The sequence below is a fragment of the Cupressus sempervirens genome, chromosome 11 (genome assembly GCF_028749045.1).
Source record: "Cupressus sempervirens isolate cs-2001-9-10 chromosome 11, ASM2874904v1, whole genome shotgun sequence".
In the NCBI taxonomy this organism is placed as follows: Eukaryota; Viridiplantae; Streptophyta; class Pinopsida; order Cupressales; family Cupressaceae; genus Cupressus; species Cupressus sempervirens.
The window spans coordinates 381,233,133-381,253,450 of record NC_143128.1 but is presented as its reverse complement, the minus strand read 5'-3'; the positions used below and the strand labels follow the sequence as shown (position 1 = coordinate 381,253,450).

At 33.6% G+C, this 20,318-nt stretch overlaps 2 protein-coding genes across 2 annotated transcripts in view; both read left to right on the top strand.

Moving 5' to 3' along the window:
- Positions 1 to 20,318, top strand: part of LOC149529640 (uncharacterized) — a 156,357-nt gene that overhangs the window by 36,405 nt on the left and 99,634 nt on the right. The window contains exon 5 of the mRNA XM_089810591.1: positions 15,239 to 15,284. Coding sequence (XP_089666717.1) covers positions 15,239 to 15,284 — 46 coding nt within the window. The remainder of the gene's footprint in view (positions 1 to 15,238; positions 15,285 to 20,318) is intronic.
- LOC149529641 (uncharacterized) lies at positions 6,309 to 8,908 on the top strand. The gene is made up of 2 exons (XM_089810669.1): positions 6,309 to 7,150; positions 7,476 to 8,908. The coding sequence occupies exons 1-2, from the start codon at positions 7,136 to 7,138 to the stop codon at positions 7,863 to 7,865; spliced, it is 405 nt and encodes a 134-aa protein (XP_089666795.1). The 5' UTR covers positions 6,309 to 7,135; the 3' UTR covers positions 7,866 to 8,908.

Below are 20,318 nucleotides of genomic sequence, written 5' to 3'. Positions count from 1 at the left end.
GAAAAAACCTACAACTGTTGCTACATCAACTTGTGCATAACTGACAATATGGAACTAAGTTTAAAGCTAACAATGACTTAACAATTGATTATATTCAACAATAGACTAACTCTATCTATAGTGGTTGTTTCTATTAAAGTAAACATTTCCCTCGTATATGGGTAGAGGCAAAAGTCCTAGAGACACTGTCTTCAAGTGAAGCAACCAACAAAGTACCCTTGATCCAAAGGCAACATCTGATAAAAAAATTAAAAAACCCCTCTATTAGTAGATAGAGCTCTTTGGACATTTTGGCATATTTTTGCAGCCTGCTGTAAGTTTTTCATTTAGCTCATGATTGCATGCATTGTTGTCATCTGTCCCAGGTTACAAGTTGCCTATTTGTTTCTAGTTCAATTGATAATGTTGAAGGGGGTATTATTATTATTTTAAGGGAAATTAAATTGAACGTTCCTTTTATTCTTTACTCGGTGAATGCCTTGCCAAATATTATGGTGGAGTCGGGATTAAATGTATGGATTAATATAATGTCTTCTTCTTAGGAGTGAGTGTCAGAAGAAGCCCTTAGCCTATATAATTCTCATATGCTAATGGGGTTGTTTTAAAGGAGACATATAATTTGTTAAATTAAAGTTGTGTTAAATTAATATTTGCTGGGCAATCTTAGTTTAATTAATTTTTTTAAGAAAGTGAACATTCAAATATACAGTGATTTTATGCAGCCCAAAAGTAAATTAAAAATTAAGGGGTCACTTAAAAAAAAAAGTATCTTGAAAGTTCAAAAAGAGGCTAAAAAAGGTGTCTCCAAGGAAATCTGAACATTTTTTGGTCATTATTTTTGGTTCTAATTGTGAAGCTTGGATATTTTGTTCAACTCGAAGCTCTAGGAGTCAAACTTAAGAGAAATTGGTTTTATCTTTTAAAGATGCTTTTTCCCAGCCAATGCAAGTGGGTTCACATAGGATTCGTAGGTAAGCTGCATGCCTGAAAAAAAGAGGGAATTTGTGCTACATTTCAGACCTTTTCCAGATGTGGCTTATCTTTAAGAAACAACTTTAACGAGATGTATCAATTTTCTACAATCCATGAACTGATTGAAGATTGCTTCTGGATTTGGCTGTGTTATTTTTAGCATCGATGTTTAGGATCATAAATTAGACGTACGATCTGAAACAATGATGCAAAAAAAATACATAAATGAATCTGGAAGCAATCTTCAATCAACTTTGTAGAAGTTTTGCAAGCAATTACAAATTGCAAGATAACATAATTTGTGTTAGCCATTCTATATTTGTTTTTGATGCCATAATAAGGATGCCATATGTGTGAAAGCATTGGATTCAAAATAATCTGTGAAGGTGTAGTGTTTGTTTCAATCACATTGGCATTTTGTAGAAGTGACATTGCGAGTAAAAGGCCGTTAGAAGAAATTTCAGGGATTGTGGAAATTCAAAGAAGGAAATTGCTTTGATTTGTAGGAGTATTTCAAGGCCTTATTTCCAGCCCCAGCCTTGTACTTGTCTGGAGGGAATTGTGTTATGTTGAGGAAGGTATAAAGGGGGATGTGGGAATAGTAAGAAGGAAGTCACATTTTTATGAAGTCAGTGTCAAACTTATGACACGTTATGGACACATGTGAGTCATTGTCCCTTAGAAAAGAGCTCCAAATTGAAGTTTTATTGGTTTAATTTTTGCACTTTTTAGATCAGGCACATAATATTAGGTTAATTCCAAATAAAGGCCTGAGAGGTTGTGTAGCTGAGTCAATCATGAAACAAGAATTTTATTGGTAGGTGGTTGTACCCCTGTCTAGCCCATCAATTCATGATGTGCCGATAGCCCATTTTTGCCTTATTCTTGAGGGCTAACCGAGACATAATAGGGATTAGAGAGAGATTTGGCCTAGAATCCAGTTTTAGGCCAATCCAAATTTATTTAACAAAGTTCCAGATATCTCTATTTATTAATAAGTTAACAATGGGCTCAGTGAAGTTGATATTTCAGAGTTGGACCAGGAACACCTCATTGAAACCTTTCCAATGAGCTATCACACACGATTATCTGAGTCCAATTGATCAGTAATTTTAATGCCTGAAGATTAAATGATTTATTAAAGTGACTATTAAACCAAAGTACATATTATTGTTTGTATAACACTTTATTCATTTAAGTGGGAAATGATATCTTAAAAGGGGAAAATAAAGAGACAAAGAAAGGAATATGAAGAGGTGGACATGAGGGAAATGAAGAGTCACAGGATTGTGCTTTAAAAGATCAGTGAGAAGCTCATTCCCAATATACTTGGTCTATGTTTTTTATTATGTTTCTCTCTTGGAGAGTCCTCGAAAGTTTCAGCTTTAAGTAGGTTTGAGGACAGAAACCTTCAAGCTTGGAGGCAGGCGATGGAAACCCATTGTCTGTTGTGAGAGACATCACTTAGCTGTCTCACTGGTGCTACAGATTTATATCTCTGACTTTGCAATCTTGTTCTAAGTTCTGTAACTATGACTGGATTTTATTATTTCTTACTGAAGATCTAATTGCAATATTCGTTTCTGAAAATCACATTTTTGCTGGGTATTCTGTATTTTTGCTTGATAATTTGAAAATAACTGCAGCAAATATTGTTTGAAATTTCTGCGTTAAAAATCCGCATAAAATATCCTAGCAGGATATTATAGTGGTATCAAATGTGGTATTCCTGTCAGCCTGTAAAGCTTTATCAGTTTTTAGTAATCAGGGTTAAATGTATAATGTTAAAGAAGATCTCCGTTTTTAGTATTTACAAATCCAATAGTCACTTTGGAAATTATTCTTATTATCTGAGAACATACAAAAGCAAGATTTTCTGATGGGTCCTGAATTTGTTGTGGCAGTCATTCTTCAAAGGGACCACTGAATGTTGTTATAAATTTTAGCTCTCAAAAAATAATATTCCTTGTGCCTTGGTCATTTATTTGGTGCCTATCTATTACATGCTAAAGACTTTGACTTTGTCTTGATTGGTGAAAATTCATATTGGGCGATATTATTTATTAGTTTCTGCCAAGGCAGGAATACTCTTATGCATTCATGTCAATCCAAATATGACATTAACACTAACCAATCAAATCCAAGAATTTAAAAAATTATATGAGATTTCAAATGTTTATATCTTTTTCTAATTTTTCAGTATTTTATAAATCATATTTTTCATCCATTCTATTGGTCCATAGTATTTTTGGTGGGTGAGAAAATTAATTTTCTTCAACAAAAAATACAAATATTTTCTAACAACTTTATCTTGAATGTATTAATTATAACTTTATCTTTTTCACATTTGTGACAAGTTGATAAGATTTTTTTTTTAAAATCATTTTATCTTCCACCTCACACAACATTTCTAATCAATATTAATTATCACAATCTATTAAATATTTTTAATTTTTAATTTTAAATATATTTATTATTAATTTTACATTGATGTTTATTTTTGACTATTTGATATAACTTGTTCCTAAAACTTCATGTAATGCATAAGTTCAAATTATGCTTCTATATATATATATAACTAATAAATATGTCTTTTTAACATAATTTCAATATGTTATATCTTTGTATTTGAATTTCTAATTTTTTTAAAACTTTGCTTTTTTAATAAAAGTGGTTAAATTATTACTATTATTTTACTTCTATAAAAATAAATTAAATAATATTATTTTTTAATTATATTTTATAATAGTGTTTGTAATATGTATAATTGATAAGTGTTACAATTTTTAAATTATAGTATTTTTTATTTAAACAATTTATCATTTAGTTTAAATACATTTAAAACTTAAATATATATTTTAATATTAAATTAATAATTATATTTTATATCAAAAAACATACTAAAGAAATAACCACAAAATAGAAATAATTCAATTGTAAAAGATGTTTAAATTATTATTAAGTTTTTATAAACTATGTATTAAAATTAAATAGTAATATTTTAATTCTTATTTATTACATCATATTTATTCATCAACATCAAATTTATATGTATTACATCTATTTATTATTTATAAATATACATATTAAATTATATAGATATTATTTTATAATTAAAAATTACTTAATTTTATTAAAAATTTGGAAATACGAAACATTAACTAGTAAACCTTCTCTAATTGTGTAAAATTAAACAATTAGTTTTACTTATAAAATATTTTTATATTTCAATACATTTCATTTTTTCTTATAGAAATGTGAGTTTTAATATAAAAATTAAATTATTAGTTTTATTAATTAAAATATAATATATTTTAATTCTTTATTATAACCATGATTTTATTTTGACTATTTGTTTTATTAAGAAAAATAATTATATTTAATTCTGTCTCTCTCATACACAACTTATGTTGGTATCACTCTATCTTACTATTTTCTCTCTTCCTCTTCCTTCTCTATATTATCTATCTTTTTTTCCTCTGCATATATGTTTATGTTGTTATTGTTGTACACTATTATTTATCTCTATCTATATTTTTATCCTAGTTTTTGTCTAGTGCTAATGATTAAAAATAGTGTGAGTTCCATTTGATAATCAAGATGAGAATAATACATAGTTGGGGAAGTTATTCCAACTACTTATGGTTGTCTAGTAGCATGCATAGTATACTTAACCATATAATGTGATACTCCAAATGCTTCATCACTTCTTCAAGTTCTATAATTCAAATATTGGTATGGATATCTTTCCTCATTGCACATAATTTAAGTTGTCAACTTAGAAGGTGCAAATTTGTCTAAAGCATATGTATTGATCATAGTATGATATTAAGTACTTAGTGCCATATTGGGAACTTTGGCCTCTTATTCTTGGGCTTAAATGCCCAAAGATATAATAATAGAGCACGAGAATTTAACAACAAAATATGAGCCATCCTATCAGATCACAGGTGCATTTCTAGGACGAGAATTTAACAACAAAATATGAGCAATTCTATCAGATCACAAGTGCATTTCTAAGCAAAAATTAATGCATTCATAATGTTAATTTAGATTTTCACTCATTGACACCTCTACAACCATTATGCATTAGATTGCTGTCGCTAGTAATGTCTGAAGTTTATTTTCAGATGGAGGAATATAGTTTATTCAAAATATTTTTATTGACAAAATATGGCCAGTAATATGATGAAGAAAGTAGTATTTGGTTGAAATGAGCAACAACAATTTACATAATAGCCATAGACATAATAAGAAGACGAAGTTTATTTTCAAGAACCAAGACGGGCATTAAATATTCCTTGCTGCAGGTTGGAGGCAATAAGATTTTGGAGGTTTCAGTAGAACAAATGTTTTTGAATTTTTCAGTTGGCTTGATACTTCCATTTGGCACATGAAATATTGTCTACTTTGTCGGTAACACCTTGTTGGTGACCTTATTATATGAAAGACTAAAATATTTTATATTCATTTTTCCGTAATGTTTGAAAGTCCAATATTTTATTTTGCTGTAAGATGCGTATTTGAGCACGGCTAATATTTCAAGCTATATAGTTCTGTGGAAAATACTCCTGAAAAATAACTGAAGCAACACTTTAGTTTGATGATTACATGGGCGGCAATTTTATATCATGCGTACAAATATTCTGGTTGTTTCCAAATTCACAACAACTCTTCCAATTTTGACAGTCCATTCACCAGAGATAATCAGGAAAGCTCTCTCAACCAGTTGCCATTGAATCTGTTTACTTGGTGGTGATGTCGGTTCACCGTAGTGTCTTCTTATCATGTGTGAAATTCAGAAATAAGGTGATTATGGTCCATTGTGTGTTCTGCCTGCTGGACTGGTGCTGGCTCAGTCTGAACACTGTCATTTATCACCCATTGGCGGAGACACATGCTGGTCGTATCTAGCTCGAGGCTTCAATTTGGACTCTTGAATTTGCCTGGAAAGAATTCAAGGCATTAGCTGGTTTTGGAATTCAATAAGTAGTTTGGCATGAGCAGAAACAGAGGATGTGCCAGATATTGCATTAAGAATATTTGTTTTGTTTGTGGAGCAATTTTGTCTGGAGTTCTATGTATGAGTCTGAAGCAATAATCATTCCGGAAATTAGCCAGGAGCTCCTCAAAGTTTGAATCAAGTGACTAATCCTTGTGGAAAACATTATTAAGATGCTGCAACTTCATATCAGAATACAGAGTTGTGGATTCCTAGGTGCACAATCATCGTATTATTGTTGATATTGAATACATTGAAGTTGTGAAGAATTTTATTGAATGGTATTTTAAATGCTACTATCCTTTGAGTGGACAAATTCTTTTTTGAATGTGAATATCTGTAGTCATATCAGCCAAAGTAATCTGAAAACAAACAATTGTGCTCTCAAGTTGAAAAAGGGAAGGGAAAAACAGGGTAGCTTATTGTAGTGAAATCTGAAGAAACTCAACCAGTTTGAGGGGAGTTGGAGAATTATTTCTTTGTGGTGATAGATGTTCTCAGTTGTTGGAGACATAAGTTTATGTTGGGCAACTGTTCCGGTGATTTCTTCATCCATTAAGAGCATTGAGAGTAATATCCAGTTATGGGAATGATGCATGGTTTGGAAAAAGAATTCAAGGATCTTGTTAAGGTAAAACAACAGTTAGACCAAAATTCACAACCTGCTCAAAGGACAAAATTGCATGTATGATGAGTATAATACACTTCCTCCATAGGTTCAGAGAGATTTAACCTTCTCCAGTTTCACGGATCTTCATCCAAAACTACAACACAAGACTTTGATGGCAAAGAAGCAGAAGTGAGTTGGCTCGGGATCTACTTGCACAAGATATGTGCAGAAATTTATACAAAGAGGTTCTAGCTGTCATTATTCAGCCCATATGTGAATAAAAAGCTAAACCAATTTTTGAAGAAAAGCCTAATGAGGCTGTCATCGAAGCAGGAGATGGTAAAACAAATATTGAATCAATGCATGAAGGAGAGGCTAAAGAGGAGGGAAGGCAACACAAGATGTTTTACTAAGGAAGAGCAACCAATTTCTGTTGATTCTCAGCCTACACTTGATCAAGGAAAAGATGTAAGCGATGGCACAAGTCTATTAGTAGGTAGCTGAGGTAGAGGTATCCTACGAGGCTGCCCACACTAGTGCACTTGTTGAGCATGTTGACAACTCATGTGAGTATGTTATTCAATCAGTTGATGATGAAGATTCCAACTCCTTTGTTAGTGCCGATGCTTTCATTGGATTAGATTTCTCCATACACCTACTAGTTCCCCGAATTTGGAGAGTCAAATCAAAGTAACAGAGAATAAAATTATTGCAGCTGTATCATGTTTTGATGACATATGTGGAATGATTGGAAAACATCTTTGGAAGGAATAGTTGGAGGGACTTAGAGAGGAATTTTTGCAGTTGTTAGTAATCTAAGCAGGGCTGGAAACAATGAAATCAGATTATATACATCTTTCAGATCGTGATCATCTCTTTGATCTTGTGCAGATTTATTCTGAAGCACCGAGGAAGAAGGAAGAAGTGGACACACTTATCAATGTGCTCAGGAATGCTAAGGACACCATATTGCATGCCTTAGTGGCACTTTGGGTAGCTGAAAATCAGATTGTTGAGCTTAATCAAGATTTAAATTTGTCATGCTCTACCTTAGCTCAACATTCAGATGTAACAATCGTGGAGGACCAACTGGTAACCAAAGTCGATGAAGTCGGAGAAGAAGGGTCTATTAGCAGCAACAAGATAGTTGCATGTGAGCATGATGGTGATTGTAAATCAGCTGTGAACGAAAACTCACATAATGATACAAAGTACAGCTTGAGGTTAAGACTTCAACATGGAGTGAAAATCAGTTTCAGCAGGTTGAACCTCTTTCTGTAGTTTATGAAAATGTGTACTAAAAAATGAAAGCAATAGCACATGTCGTAGAGGCAAGTTGATAGGATTGGCACATTTATTGATTATCTCATACAACACTAGTCACAAAATGGAGTTTCAATGACAAGCTTACAGACCATCAGACATGCATTAAGAAGAGTTAAAGCAGATATCTTGATGTTATTTCCTGACAGATCATGTCTCTTCATGTGATGAACAAGGTGAACCAAACTATATGATGACCGATGTTTCTGAGAGTGATGACACAATATCCAGTAAGTCCAATAATCATCATCCTGATGCATAATCTATAATCTGAATACAAAATAAACCATATATCATCATAAAGCGTCATGTCACATCAATAGCATCATCATGCCGATATGATCAAACTGAAATAGCACAAAGTCTAACATCTAACAATTGTGATATTGGCAACCAAAATAAAGAACAATCATTGATGCATCTCATCATGCAGAATATAATAGCAAAGTATCTTTTGGATCAAAATAACCATAGAGCAAAATACAACCACAGGAAGCACTATAATCAAACTCCAATATCAAAATGGCATTAGCGCTGGAAGTGCTTGCAACATCAGTTTGTGGGAAGAAATTACAACTTCATCAATCTCCATGGTGGGAAGCATAAATTTTTCAACCATGGTAGAAGATGTCATGGTATGTTTCTGAGAGCGATGACACAATATCCAATAAGTCCAATAATCATCATTGTGATGCATAATCCATAATCCACATACAAAATAAATCATGTATCATCATAAATCATCATTAATAACATCATCTTGCCGATATGATCAAACTGAAACAACACAAAGTCTAGCATCTAACAGCTATGATACTGGCAACCAAAATAAAGAACAGTCAACGATGCATCTCATCATGCAAAATATAGTTACAAAGTATCTTTTAGATCAAAATAACCATGAAACAAAATGCAATTGTGGGAAGCACTACAATCAAACTCCAATATCTAAATGTCATTAGAGTTGGAAGTGCTTGCAACATCAGCTTGTTGGGAAGAAATTTCAACATCATCAATCTCCATAATGGGAAGAATAGCTTTTTCAACCATGGTAGGAGGTGTCATGGAAACTACATCGACCGCTTGATCCTCACCTGTATTACCAAACCTGTTAGTGTCAGGAGAACATGAGGACATAGATGCATTAGATGGCCAATCCTCAACAAATATGTGATTTCATCAATATGGAGATAATAATTTCCCATTCGTGCTGATTCAAATAGAGCTTGTGCATGAGTATCATCAGACTTCACAACTGTGTGCTTGGTCTCCCTTTCTGCAAGCAACTTTTGCATCACACCTTTGACCTAAGTCACAACATTCGGTGACATGAAGCATGAAGTTCAAATATTTCTAAAAAATCAATGAAATTCGCCATATTTTTCGTATGGAAAATTCAATTAGGTATATATTAAAAAAATTGTTATATTAAAAATATTATAAATGCCTTAGATGATGGTTTTCAAGTATTTTATAATAGATTTGTTACAAGATTCAAGAAGAGTTGGCAGATTAACGGATTTCCGGATGATTGATTGATTAACAGAGGAACAAATGTGTTCCTTATAAAGAATTACAAGGACGTTGTTTCTAAAAGAAACAACGTAGACTGAAGACGGAATTAGAAACAAAACTAGAGACAGGATAGGAAACATTCCTATCTGGACTGAAGAAAAAAGAGACGGGATAGGAAACATTCCTATCTAGACTGAAAGACGGACTACAAACAAGTAGTTGACTATTATAGAAAGTATAAGATATTATCTTAATACCCTCCCTTAATGGTCAACGTACGAATGTCGGAACATTCTGTGATAACTGAGACCCTCCCTGGATCTACAGAATGCTAAAACCAAGAAGCTTTGCCAGAAGAGTGCTATGACTCAAAATAAGTTGCATTTACAAAACTTCGTTTTTGTGAAAAAACGGTAAAACCCAGAATCTCACACAACCTTGCGTATTACAGACAACTTGAAATGATTTTTGAGGAGAAAATCAACAAACCCAGAATCTCACGCAACCTTGCGTATTACAGACAACTTGAAATGATTTTTGAGGAGAAAATCAACAAACCCAGAATCTCACACAACCTTGCGTATTACAGACAACTTGAAATGATTTTTGAGGAGAAAATCAACAAACCTAGAATCTCACGCAACCTTGCGTATTACAGACAACTTGAAATGATTTTTGAGGAGAAAATCAACAAACCCAGAATCTCACGCAACCTTGCGTATTACAGACAACTTGAAATGATTTTTGAGGAGAAAATCAACAAACCCAGAATCTCACGCAACCTTGCGTATTACAGACAACTTGAAATGATTTTTGAGGAGAAAATCAACAAACCCAGAATCTCACGCAACCTTGCGTATTACAGACAACTTGAAATGATTTTTGAGGAGAAAATCAACAAACCCAGAATCTCATGCAACCTTGCGTATTACAGACAACTTGAAATGATTTTTGAGGAGAAAATCAACAAACCCAGAATCTCATGCAACCTTGCGTATTACAGACAACTTGAAATGATTTTTGAGGAGAAAATCAACAAACCCAAAAAAACAGAAACAAATTCAGAAGGCGTAAAATGCAGCTTCGCCTTGATTAGGACCCGGAGAAGTCGGACGCTGCGTAACACCCAGAACAAGTTGATCGATGTTTCGATATTCGAAGATTGCGATGATGCGTTGATTCCAGGTTCCATAATTGCGACCATTGAATTTGGAATTATGCTCAAGCAGAATATTTGTCAGAGATGCCATGGCACATTTTCCAACGAAAAACTGTGAAAATCTGTGAAGGCACGTTCTTCGAGGCAAAAATACGAAAGACCCAGAAGAATCAGAGAATGACCCTGAAGAGAGCTCGAAAATCGAGGCACAAAAATCGAGGCACCCAGAAAAAACGGACGACAACCCAGTTGAGTTTTTGAAAAACCCACCAAGAATCTGCAAACAAAATGTTTTTTTTTGACCCCAAAAATTAGGGTTTCGAAAAAAAAAGGCCCTAGCTGAAAAAAGCTTGAAAAAACTTCAGATTTCTTGATAAAAAATGGCAGATTTTTCTTCAAGGATCGATGTGCATGGACGAATGGGGCTAGAGTGTGCTGAACAAACACAAGCAGACCCGAGTTCGAGAATTTCTCTAGGCTGAAAACCCTAAGCGGGTTTTAGAGAAATTCAACAGAAATAATTTTGAAAAAATTTAAACAAATAATTTCAGGAAGAAATTATAAATTTTTTCGAAAAAATTTAAGTAATAGCTCTGATACCATGTTACAAGATTCAAGAAGAGTTGGCAGATTAATGGATTTCCGGATGATTCATTCATTAACAGAGGAACAAATGTGTTCCTTATAAAGAATTACAAGGACGTTGTTTCTAAAAGAAACAACGTAGACTGAAGACGGAATTAGAAACAAAACTAGAGACAGGATAGGAAACATTCCTATCTGGACTGAAGAAAAAAGAGACGGGATAGGAAACATTCCTATCTAGACTGAAAGATGGACTACAGACAAGTAGTTGACTATTATAGAAATTATAAGATATTATCTTAATAAGATTAAAAATAAAATTTATAAAGTGCAATTTTTATTGTATTCATTTGTTAAAAATAAAATATTATTATAATTAAAGTCAATATTAGAATTATAATAGTATTTCATTTTATTTTAGTTCTATATATTTTTATTATGAATTTAATAAATATACCATCTTTTTATAAGGGTTTTAAATCTATTTAGCAATGTTAGCTATTTTGATAATTTACTAGACATATTACTTGATATATAAAAATAATTAAATTTATACAAGGTAAATTTAATTTGAAATTTTTTCCTAATTTTTACGCTTTTGAACTTCAATCAAATTTTATAGTTGCCGAAATTGAATTCGAATTCAATCCTCGTGACTTAGCCTTTGACAAGTATCTGTGCTTTTGACATATCCATTTTAAGATCTCCACTCACATCCTTACAGAAGTTATGACCACGTAATATACCGTAAGAAGCAAGAATGTCTGCAACTGAGTGAGTCATTTTGATCTTATTCGGAAAGGACACAAATGCAAATTGTGCATCCTTGATTTGCCACTCAAGATGCACTTGCAATTTGCAAAGGTCTTTGTTAAGGTACGACCCAATGATCAACCCCTTTGGTTGACACTACATATATATCAAAATCTGTAACACAGTTACCAAGCTAAAAACCATTAATGAGCAAGGAAATATAGAAAGGTTCTATCTTTCCAGAATATATGATGGAATAGTAACTTAGTTTTTGGGCAAATTCTTGGGTTCCATGGCAGTAGTTTGAGCTTGTGTAGGTTGATATTCCTTGACAAAGTCAGTAAGCCTTTCTAACTGATTTGAGTACACTTTAGGTATTCTACCTCAGACATCTGAATCTTGGTCTTCTTAGCATGGTCAATGACATCAAAAGCTTGAAATGAACTTGCTAAGGAAGAAGCAAATTTTTCAGCATTAGGCTTAGGATTATACATACTGGATTCAAATGCACTTGATGAAACAAGAGGAGTATGCATAATTGGTTATAAGCTGTGTCCTTAGGAAGGGTAGGCAGGGAGACTCCTCTTTCTGCAAGGGTGAGAGCTGTTTTCTCATCAACCTTTTCTTTAGCAACTTCATCTTTTTGATGATCCAACTGTTTTTGAGAACACGTCATAACAACATAGGTATGACTAGAACTCTCCTCAGAATTCGTGTCGTCATAGTGTATGTATGTAATGTCATCTTTGCTAGCTGCTCTATTATTTTTATTGTATTGGGCAGCAATGTCCTCTATTTGGTAATCCTCTGATAAGATACCCGTTTGATCATTTTCAAAGTATCCTGTGGCTTGGTTTCCTGCCGGGCTTCAAGTGCAAGCCTCTTTGGATGAGGGGAAAGCTTTGATTCTTATCAATGCACTGGTTTGATTCTTTCAATCACTTAAGATCCGAGTGCTCTCAGTGTAAAATTGATGGCTCTGATTTATGCAATGTATGCAATCAAATGCAAATTCCAGTTGCCTCAAATTTCTCTCATAGACGGACTGCAACCTGGTCCAAGATTATTGCAATCAAACGTATTGCTCTATCTCCAAATAGTCCACAATGAAGGATGTTGACTGGTCATGATCATGCCCACAGCAACTAAAGACAATATTCTTTACATCATCCAAATATGTATGTGGCATTCCCGATCCTTGTGTAATCACCAATATCACCAATAGCTCAAACACTACGCTGTTAGTTGGCGATGTTTCTTGCGGCGATTTATCAATCTGTGGTTGTGTGTTCATTGCTCTAACTCATCACAGTACCGTGATGGTTAGGGTGATTAAAATTGTATGATTGCAGTTGCGGCAATCAATGTTCTTCTTCATGATTGTCACCCACTTCTTCAACACAAGGGATATGATTCCAGTATTTGGGTGATCAGGTGCATAACCAGACACCAACTCTAGCTTGATGATGATTTAATATCTCTGAGTTTTCTTTCTCTTATGTCAATATTGATGTCTTTCATTAGATCAATCTGCACACACACTAGCTTGCGACAGTGGGTTGAGAAATTTGTGATCTTTAGTCACGATCTGAGATTGTGGCGACCTCTGCCAATTAATAACACCTATCTCTTTGATGGACCAGTCTGCGCCAATATGATTTGCATCCACAAAGCTCCTGCTGGTGTTGATTCTCTCAGGAATTTGATTTGTCATTCATTCAATTCAGGCAATATTACTAGAAGTGTTGCTGAATCTTTGACCTCTAGATTTCTCCATGTTAGAACTGGAATCTGCAAATTCGTCTTTTGAGAGACTCTTGTGAAAGAATCTAGGTTGAGGGGTACCCACCGAAACTCCAAGGCTATTAAGCTCAGTAAACTTCACTGAATGGTAATGAACCAAATCCAAACTCCCCTACCTCCTTGGATCCACTTGATCTCCTTTTGTACTACCTATATTGGTCATTTCCCTCCAAAACATTTAAATTTCAATTGGGCCACATATAATATTAAATAATTAATATGTCCGTGGAAGGGAACATTACAGTCCCCTTCATCTTCTTTTGTCTTGATTTCCTAATTTGTTATCATCCCTGTCTCTATAGAGAGCAAGATGTTGTGGATTGTTAGGACTTTACTATTTTGCTGCCAACATCCATGACTTATTCTGATGCCAGCAATGTAAGTCAAACCGAAGGCATTATAGTAAGTGCCTGTAAGTTTATGTATATTATTTTCTAAAAACTAATTTCTCATTTTCTTTGAATTTTATTTTCCGTCTCTAAAACTTGGTCTTATGTGAGAAAGTCCCCTTCAAAATGCACTTGCAACATCATGATAAATCAAATGCCGAACTAAATTTGTTCCTATTTCACGACCAGATAATATACAAAATTTTGATTACAAAACATGAATACTGGGTAGAGCATTCTAGTGTATCCATTTTCAAAGTTGCTTCACAGTTAGACTATCTTTTATCTATCTTGAATGGAGATTTTAATGATTTATTTTCTGGTTTTGGTTATAAATGATCAATGGATCTCGGTTAACATGGTTGGTAAACATTTGCAATTTGAAATTGTTTATCCAAGGTGATTTTTAACTTACATTATTCTAAGTTTCTCAAACTTAACATAACGACCAGATAATATACAAAATTTTGATTACAAAACATGAATACTGGGTAGAGCATTCTAGTGTATCCATTTTCAAAGCTGCATCACAGTTAGACTATCTTTTATCTATCTTGAATGGAGATTTTGATGATTTATTTTCTGGTTTTGGTTATAAATGATCAATGATCTCGGCTAACATGGTTGGTAAACATTTGTAATTTGAAATTGTTTATCCAAGATGTTTTTTTAACTTACATTATTCTAAATTTCTCAAACTTAACATAAATGGGACATTGGAGCATGCTAAGTATTTTAATAATGCTTCAAAAGGCAGAAAATATATTCTAAGAATATATTTAATTTGTTTCAGATGCTTTTTCATTAGAACCATTTACTTGCAGTATAATTTTTTTTCTTTTTTACCTAGTGTAGATGAAATTCTTTAAGCTAGAGTTTTGCATTCTATACACACATCTTTCCAAATGTAAGATCAAGATAATAAATTAGCTTGTTTCAAGCCTGGATCTTTTTTTCTTTGATACTTATCATGAGTCTGTTTGAGTTTCGTTGCATATTTAGTCCTGTTTTGGTCACGAGGGTCAACTTTATTATTAATTATGGTTCACCATTAGGTTTTGATGGATGTATCTTATAAAAAGCTAAAGCAATATAATTCACATTTTTTGTGTTGTATTTAACTGCAGCTCCTCCCCATGACAAGGTTATCAACATGAACATAAGTACTTTCAGGTATATGCAAATTCCCTCATAAAACTTTTATTGGCATCAGTAGATACATCTTGTTAAATGAACAAAATAAATGTGAAAATAAAGAATGATATGATAGCTGAGAATTACAGAAGGAACAGAACTATATGACACTTTAAACCAGTTGGGATCATAGAGAAATAAATTGTGACACCTCTACTTAATTAAAATCACAGACAACGAAGATCTGTGTAGCTTGGACCTACTTAGGATTACCAAAGAAAAGAACTGTGTTAGTTCAACCTAGTTAGACTTACAGAAACAAGTTGTTTTTTTTAACATCCTACTTCAAACTAATAACTCAGTACATTACCAAAGATTTATTTATTTATTTTGAATCAACTGTCATTGCAATTGTGTTTATCAAATACTTAAGAGGTATGGAAATTCATTCAAACAATTTCGTCGTGGATATAAATGTTCATGGCGGTTGTTGGATCTACACCTGCAAAATCTGATAAGCCTCGTCTTTGGTTGGTCTTGTTTTGTTTCTCTGTTTCGGAGGCGAGTTTCTTTTGGCGAAGGTTATTGTCTTTGTCTTCGGCCTTGCTTCATTGGTTATGTTATGTGTGTTCATTGTTGAATCTCCAAGTCCTCGTGATTATTTGTTGATCTGGTTCTCTTAGTCATGGTGGTATTGTTAAAGGAATCAGAGCGTTAAATTAGTTGGTCATTCATGAGTTTGTCATCTAGTGGTTAGGAGTTTTTTAGTTAATTTTCAGTGTTCACCTTCTTAACCTATGGAGCCAAATCTTCACATTTTGCATATCAATTGAATGTGTCAGTTACTATGGTCTGCCTTCCCTTTGTAAGCTGACTGGCTGACTGGTTTCTATACATCTGTAAACTGGCTAAACCAATAAATATCAATCCATAGAATTTCTCAATAGAACTCTTCAGCTGATGGCTGGCTGTTTCTGTGTGGGATGGTGGTGTAAAAGTTTAAGTTGATGTGAATCCTTCTAGTTGGTCCATACCATTGGGGTCTCATCATTGAAGAATGAGCTGGTGATATCAGGTAAAGTCTTTATGGCCTTGACATGACAACTTTTGATTGATACCTATAAATCTATGCATGGTGAATGATGGCCTGGAGCAGTCTATAGATATTCTGATGATCATTGATATTTGAGTAATAATGTCAATCTGGTTGTATAGTTGGCAATATTCTTTATTACCTACAGTGTCTCACTACATTCTCAAAAGTGAAGCCAAGTGTTGCTGATTTGGCATTAAAACTTAAAAGGAAATACTTTTTTGATCTTTGCTTATAGCATCCTAGCTAAGCAGACAGATGGGGTGTTCTCATTGGTTATGCATCTTCTTACCACAAGGCTTTGTGAAATATCACTCATACAAGTGTCACTTCTGATTGATTTTTATAGATCTAAAGATGGTCAAGTGGGATCCATGCAATAACTATAGTTGTTTAGCTGGTTGTTCATCTGCCTTGCCAATTCACTAGTTTGTGCCATGTGGAAGTTGTTGGGACATTGTGATAGATCCTTAGATGATGAGATGAAATTTGGAGCTTGTAGATTTAATGCTCACCTTTGATTTTTTGTAATTTGTAATATACTGATATCCATCATTGATCTCCACTGAACTTGAAATGCGTTATGTTTTGTGCGTCACTATTTGAAATTTGAACTTTCAATTTCTCACTGCCTACAAAAAGATTCTCCCTATTAATGAAGCTTTAATACGATTCTTATTTGATGCCTTAAAGTTAAATTCGAGCATCTTTTATGCCATAATGAGAGCTATAGAGCTTAGAGGTAATTAAAGTGACTAAGGAGATTGCTATGCAAGAATTTTAACTAAACTGTTTCATAACTTTTAAGTGCTTGGCACGAGTGCGACTTTGTGAGTCCATAAAACTTTCTGCAATGATCCTTCTTGGAGGTTTCATTAAATATAATTTTTTTTCAGTACTTACTGATTTTAGCTGAATTAAACTCGATCCCAATCAGCCACTGGCTCCTAGCAAAAATTTCCCTGATATTACTGTGCCACAAGCCAACTTACTGATTCAGTTAAGGGGATCATGTCACATTGGACAACTGTTGAAGGGGGAACAGTATGATAGCAGAACAAACAAAATTTCAGCAAAATGAAGACTTTACTTCCCCAAAAGACTTGGTATGACAACTAAAAAAGGTGTATGGCAGTGATAGACTTTAATCCTGGTTGTTTTGAAAATAGCTGCAGAAAATATCAGATGGTACAGCAATAGCAGAAGGGGCTCCAAATTGTACAGTGACTCGATCATAATGAGACGTGTATGGCTGTTAAAAAGACCAACTACAATAAGAGTTTTCATAAACAGATGTACTAAGATGATATTGCCTTTGGAGTCCCATAAATTTTGAAGCAAAATTGGAAGTCTGATTACCAACTGAAACAGGAATTAGTTGCAATCTTTAAGCATAATTATGATCCTTGCATAGAATCACCTCAGGTGAACAAGAGATTTTTTTTTGCCTCCAATTTAAAATAAAAACCGAGAAGAGTTCTCCTCAGGAATTTCTACACTAGAGGATTTTCATCTTTGGGCATGGAGATGAACATAAATGCTGAAGCTTTAAGAAAAGAGTTTGATAACAATGACAATAGGATCATCTATTACATGCCAAACTCTTCCTTTTATAATTACCTTTTTAATATGAGTTTCCTTTTCATACCTATCAGTATCATTCCTTCCAAAGGTGTTTAAAAAATATCGTAATAATATAGTAGATTAGGCCCACACTATTAAAATAATAATAATATTATGTAAGTCATCTTTTACCATGTTCTAAAAGTAAGGTTAATGATACAACTTCAAATATTACTATTAATTTATTTCCCTAAATATTACCCATTAGGCTATGAATATAAAATATAAGCCATGAGTCTCCTAATTATTTTAATTCTAAGAGAAAAAAAATTCCATTTCTAGAATTGTTTCATCTCAAATTACTGTAGATTTAGATGGTCATAGTTCAAGTATCTTGGCGGCCTCCTGTGCAACATATTTAGTTGGAAGATTTTTCCAACACACCAGTTATTTTGTTATGGTTATGCTCCTCTATTTCTCTCCTTGGTACCAATGATAGCGTTTAGAACCAATAGAAATTTGCCTTAGTCTAGATTAGGTAATTCTATTGAATGGGTGATATGATACACAAATGCCCCTTTTAAAACACAAAACATGAAATACATGGTTGATCCTGCCATGTTTTAGCAAATCAAGCATGAAATAAACTTCTCCAATTCTCTTCAAAATCATGTAGGGCCCATAAATTAGGGTTTGAGTTTCTTAACTCTCATTTTCCTTATAGAAGATTGCTTGTGTGATGACAATCTTATAAAAACTAGTCTTCTACCTCAAATGTCCTCTTTGATGCAATATTGATCTGCATATGATGTTTGTTGAGTTTTAGATTGTTGGTTGTGATCTTCAAGTGATCACAATATTTCTTGGCTATGTTTAACCAAACACTAGTTATGGGAACACTACTATTAGTAAACATTACTTCAATATATGTTAAACTATCTCGACACATAACCATATAGTGCAAAAAATGGAGCCATACCAATAGATATATGTAATCTCCCCTTCTTGCACCTAATCCGATAGATAGTCCATTAACCTAATTCTAAGTCCCATAGACAAAGTGGGTGTGGGTTAACGGACTCTATGTCCCAGTTGAGTAAGTGCAGTAATCTCTAGAGCTTTCTAGGAAACGTTTCCATTTTTGTTAGGGAGCTATTTTGGGTCATTATTTTTACTAAGTAAATAGCATAGGGCTTTTATTAATATCTTTGGTGAATTTGAAGGTTTTGAAGAAATATTTTATTAAAGGGATTTTCAATCTTTTATAGTGTTGCTTTTTAAGCCCCTTGGGAACGGACCCCATGTCCTAGATAGAGAACGTTGTTTTCAAAAAGGGGCCATGTATTTACTTAAGGCTTATGCTATGCCTTCGAAAACTGGGCGTAAAAGGGAAAAAGGCAAATCTTTTAAAAAGTATGCATTTTATAAGGGCAAGGAGAATGGACAACTAGAAGGGGGAAATATAAGAGATTGAAAATAAATTAAAAAGAAAATTCGAAGGGTCGCATGAGCTTTGGAAGGAAAGGGATTTTGAAATTCATGTTCCCTAATCTTCTCTTTCATTCTTTAAAAGCACATCTTTGGCTCTCATTATCTTGTCTTGGTATTTGCATCATAATAAAGTGTTGCTGGAGTGATTCCAGGGAAATGATCTGCTAGTTCGAGGACTAAAACCCTCAGCAGAGACATCAATTTTGATAATGAAAGACCCTTCAAGCTGATTGCTAATATTACTTCAAAATTTGAAGATTTTGGGTGAGTGAGTGTGGAGATGAAGATTTTTAGAGTGTTTTGAAGTGGGTTTGCAGATTTTTTAGCATGGTGTGATGGGTTTTTGTTTGCTTTAGTTGAGTGTGCTCTAGTAGTATTGAAACACCATTTTCAGGGAATCCGACCAGAATGGGGTGGGGGGCCCTATTCTTCTTAAGCTGGCCTGGGCCCCCAAAGGTTACATTTTACAGGTTTCCTGAAATTGCTGGCAGCTTAAAGGGTCTGAAGGTTGTGGGTTGTTGGGCCCCTTAACATCATCTCCAGACATTAGATGTTGCCAATGTTATTTCTAGTTAATGAAGACTGAACATGTGTGACTTGTCAAGCATTATATTAATCTTTAAAGGGTTATTATCTGATTTCAGTGATGAAGTTTTCTGGTTATTGTTTGGGAAAGATAAAATGTCTGAAGTGTTTAACACTATTACTTGTACTTTTTGATATTTCCTATTCTTCTGCAATTTATTAAGTAGAGCAGATAATCCCCACTTTAGTTATCTTACAAATCTGCATTTAGTTCTCGTAAATTTCCTATTCATAGTTCTGATTTTTGTGGAGCGGATTACCCTCACCTTTGAGATTTTCCTGTTTAGAACTTCACATTAATTGCATATATCTGAAGCTAACATTAGAATCCATCTTGCTTA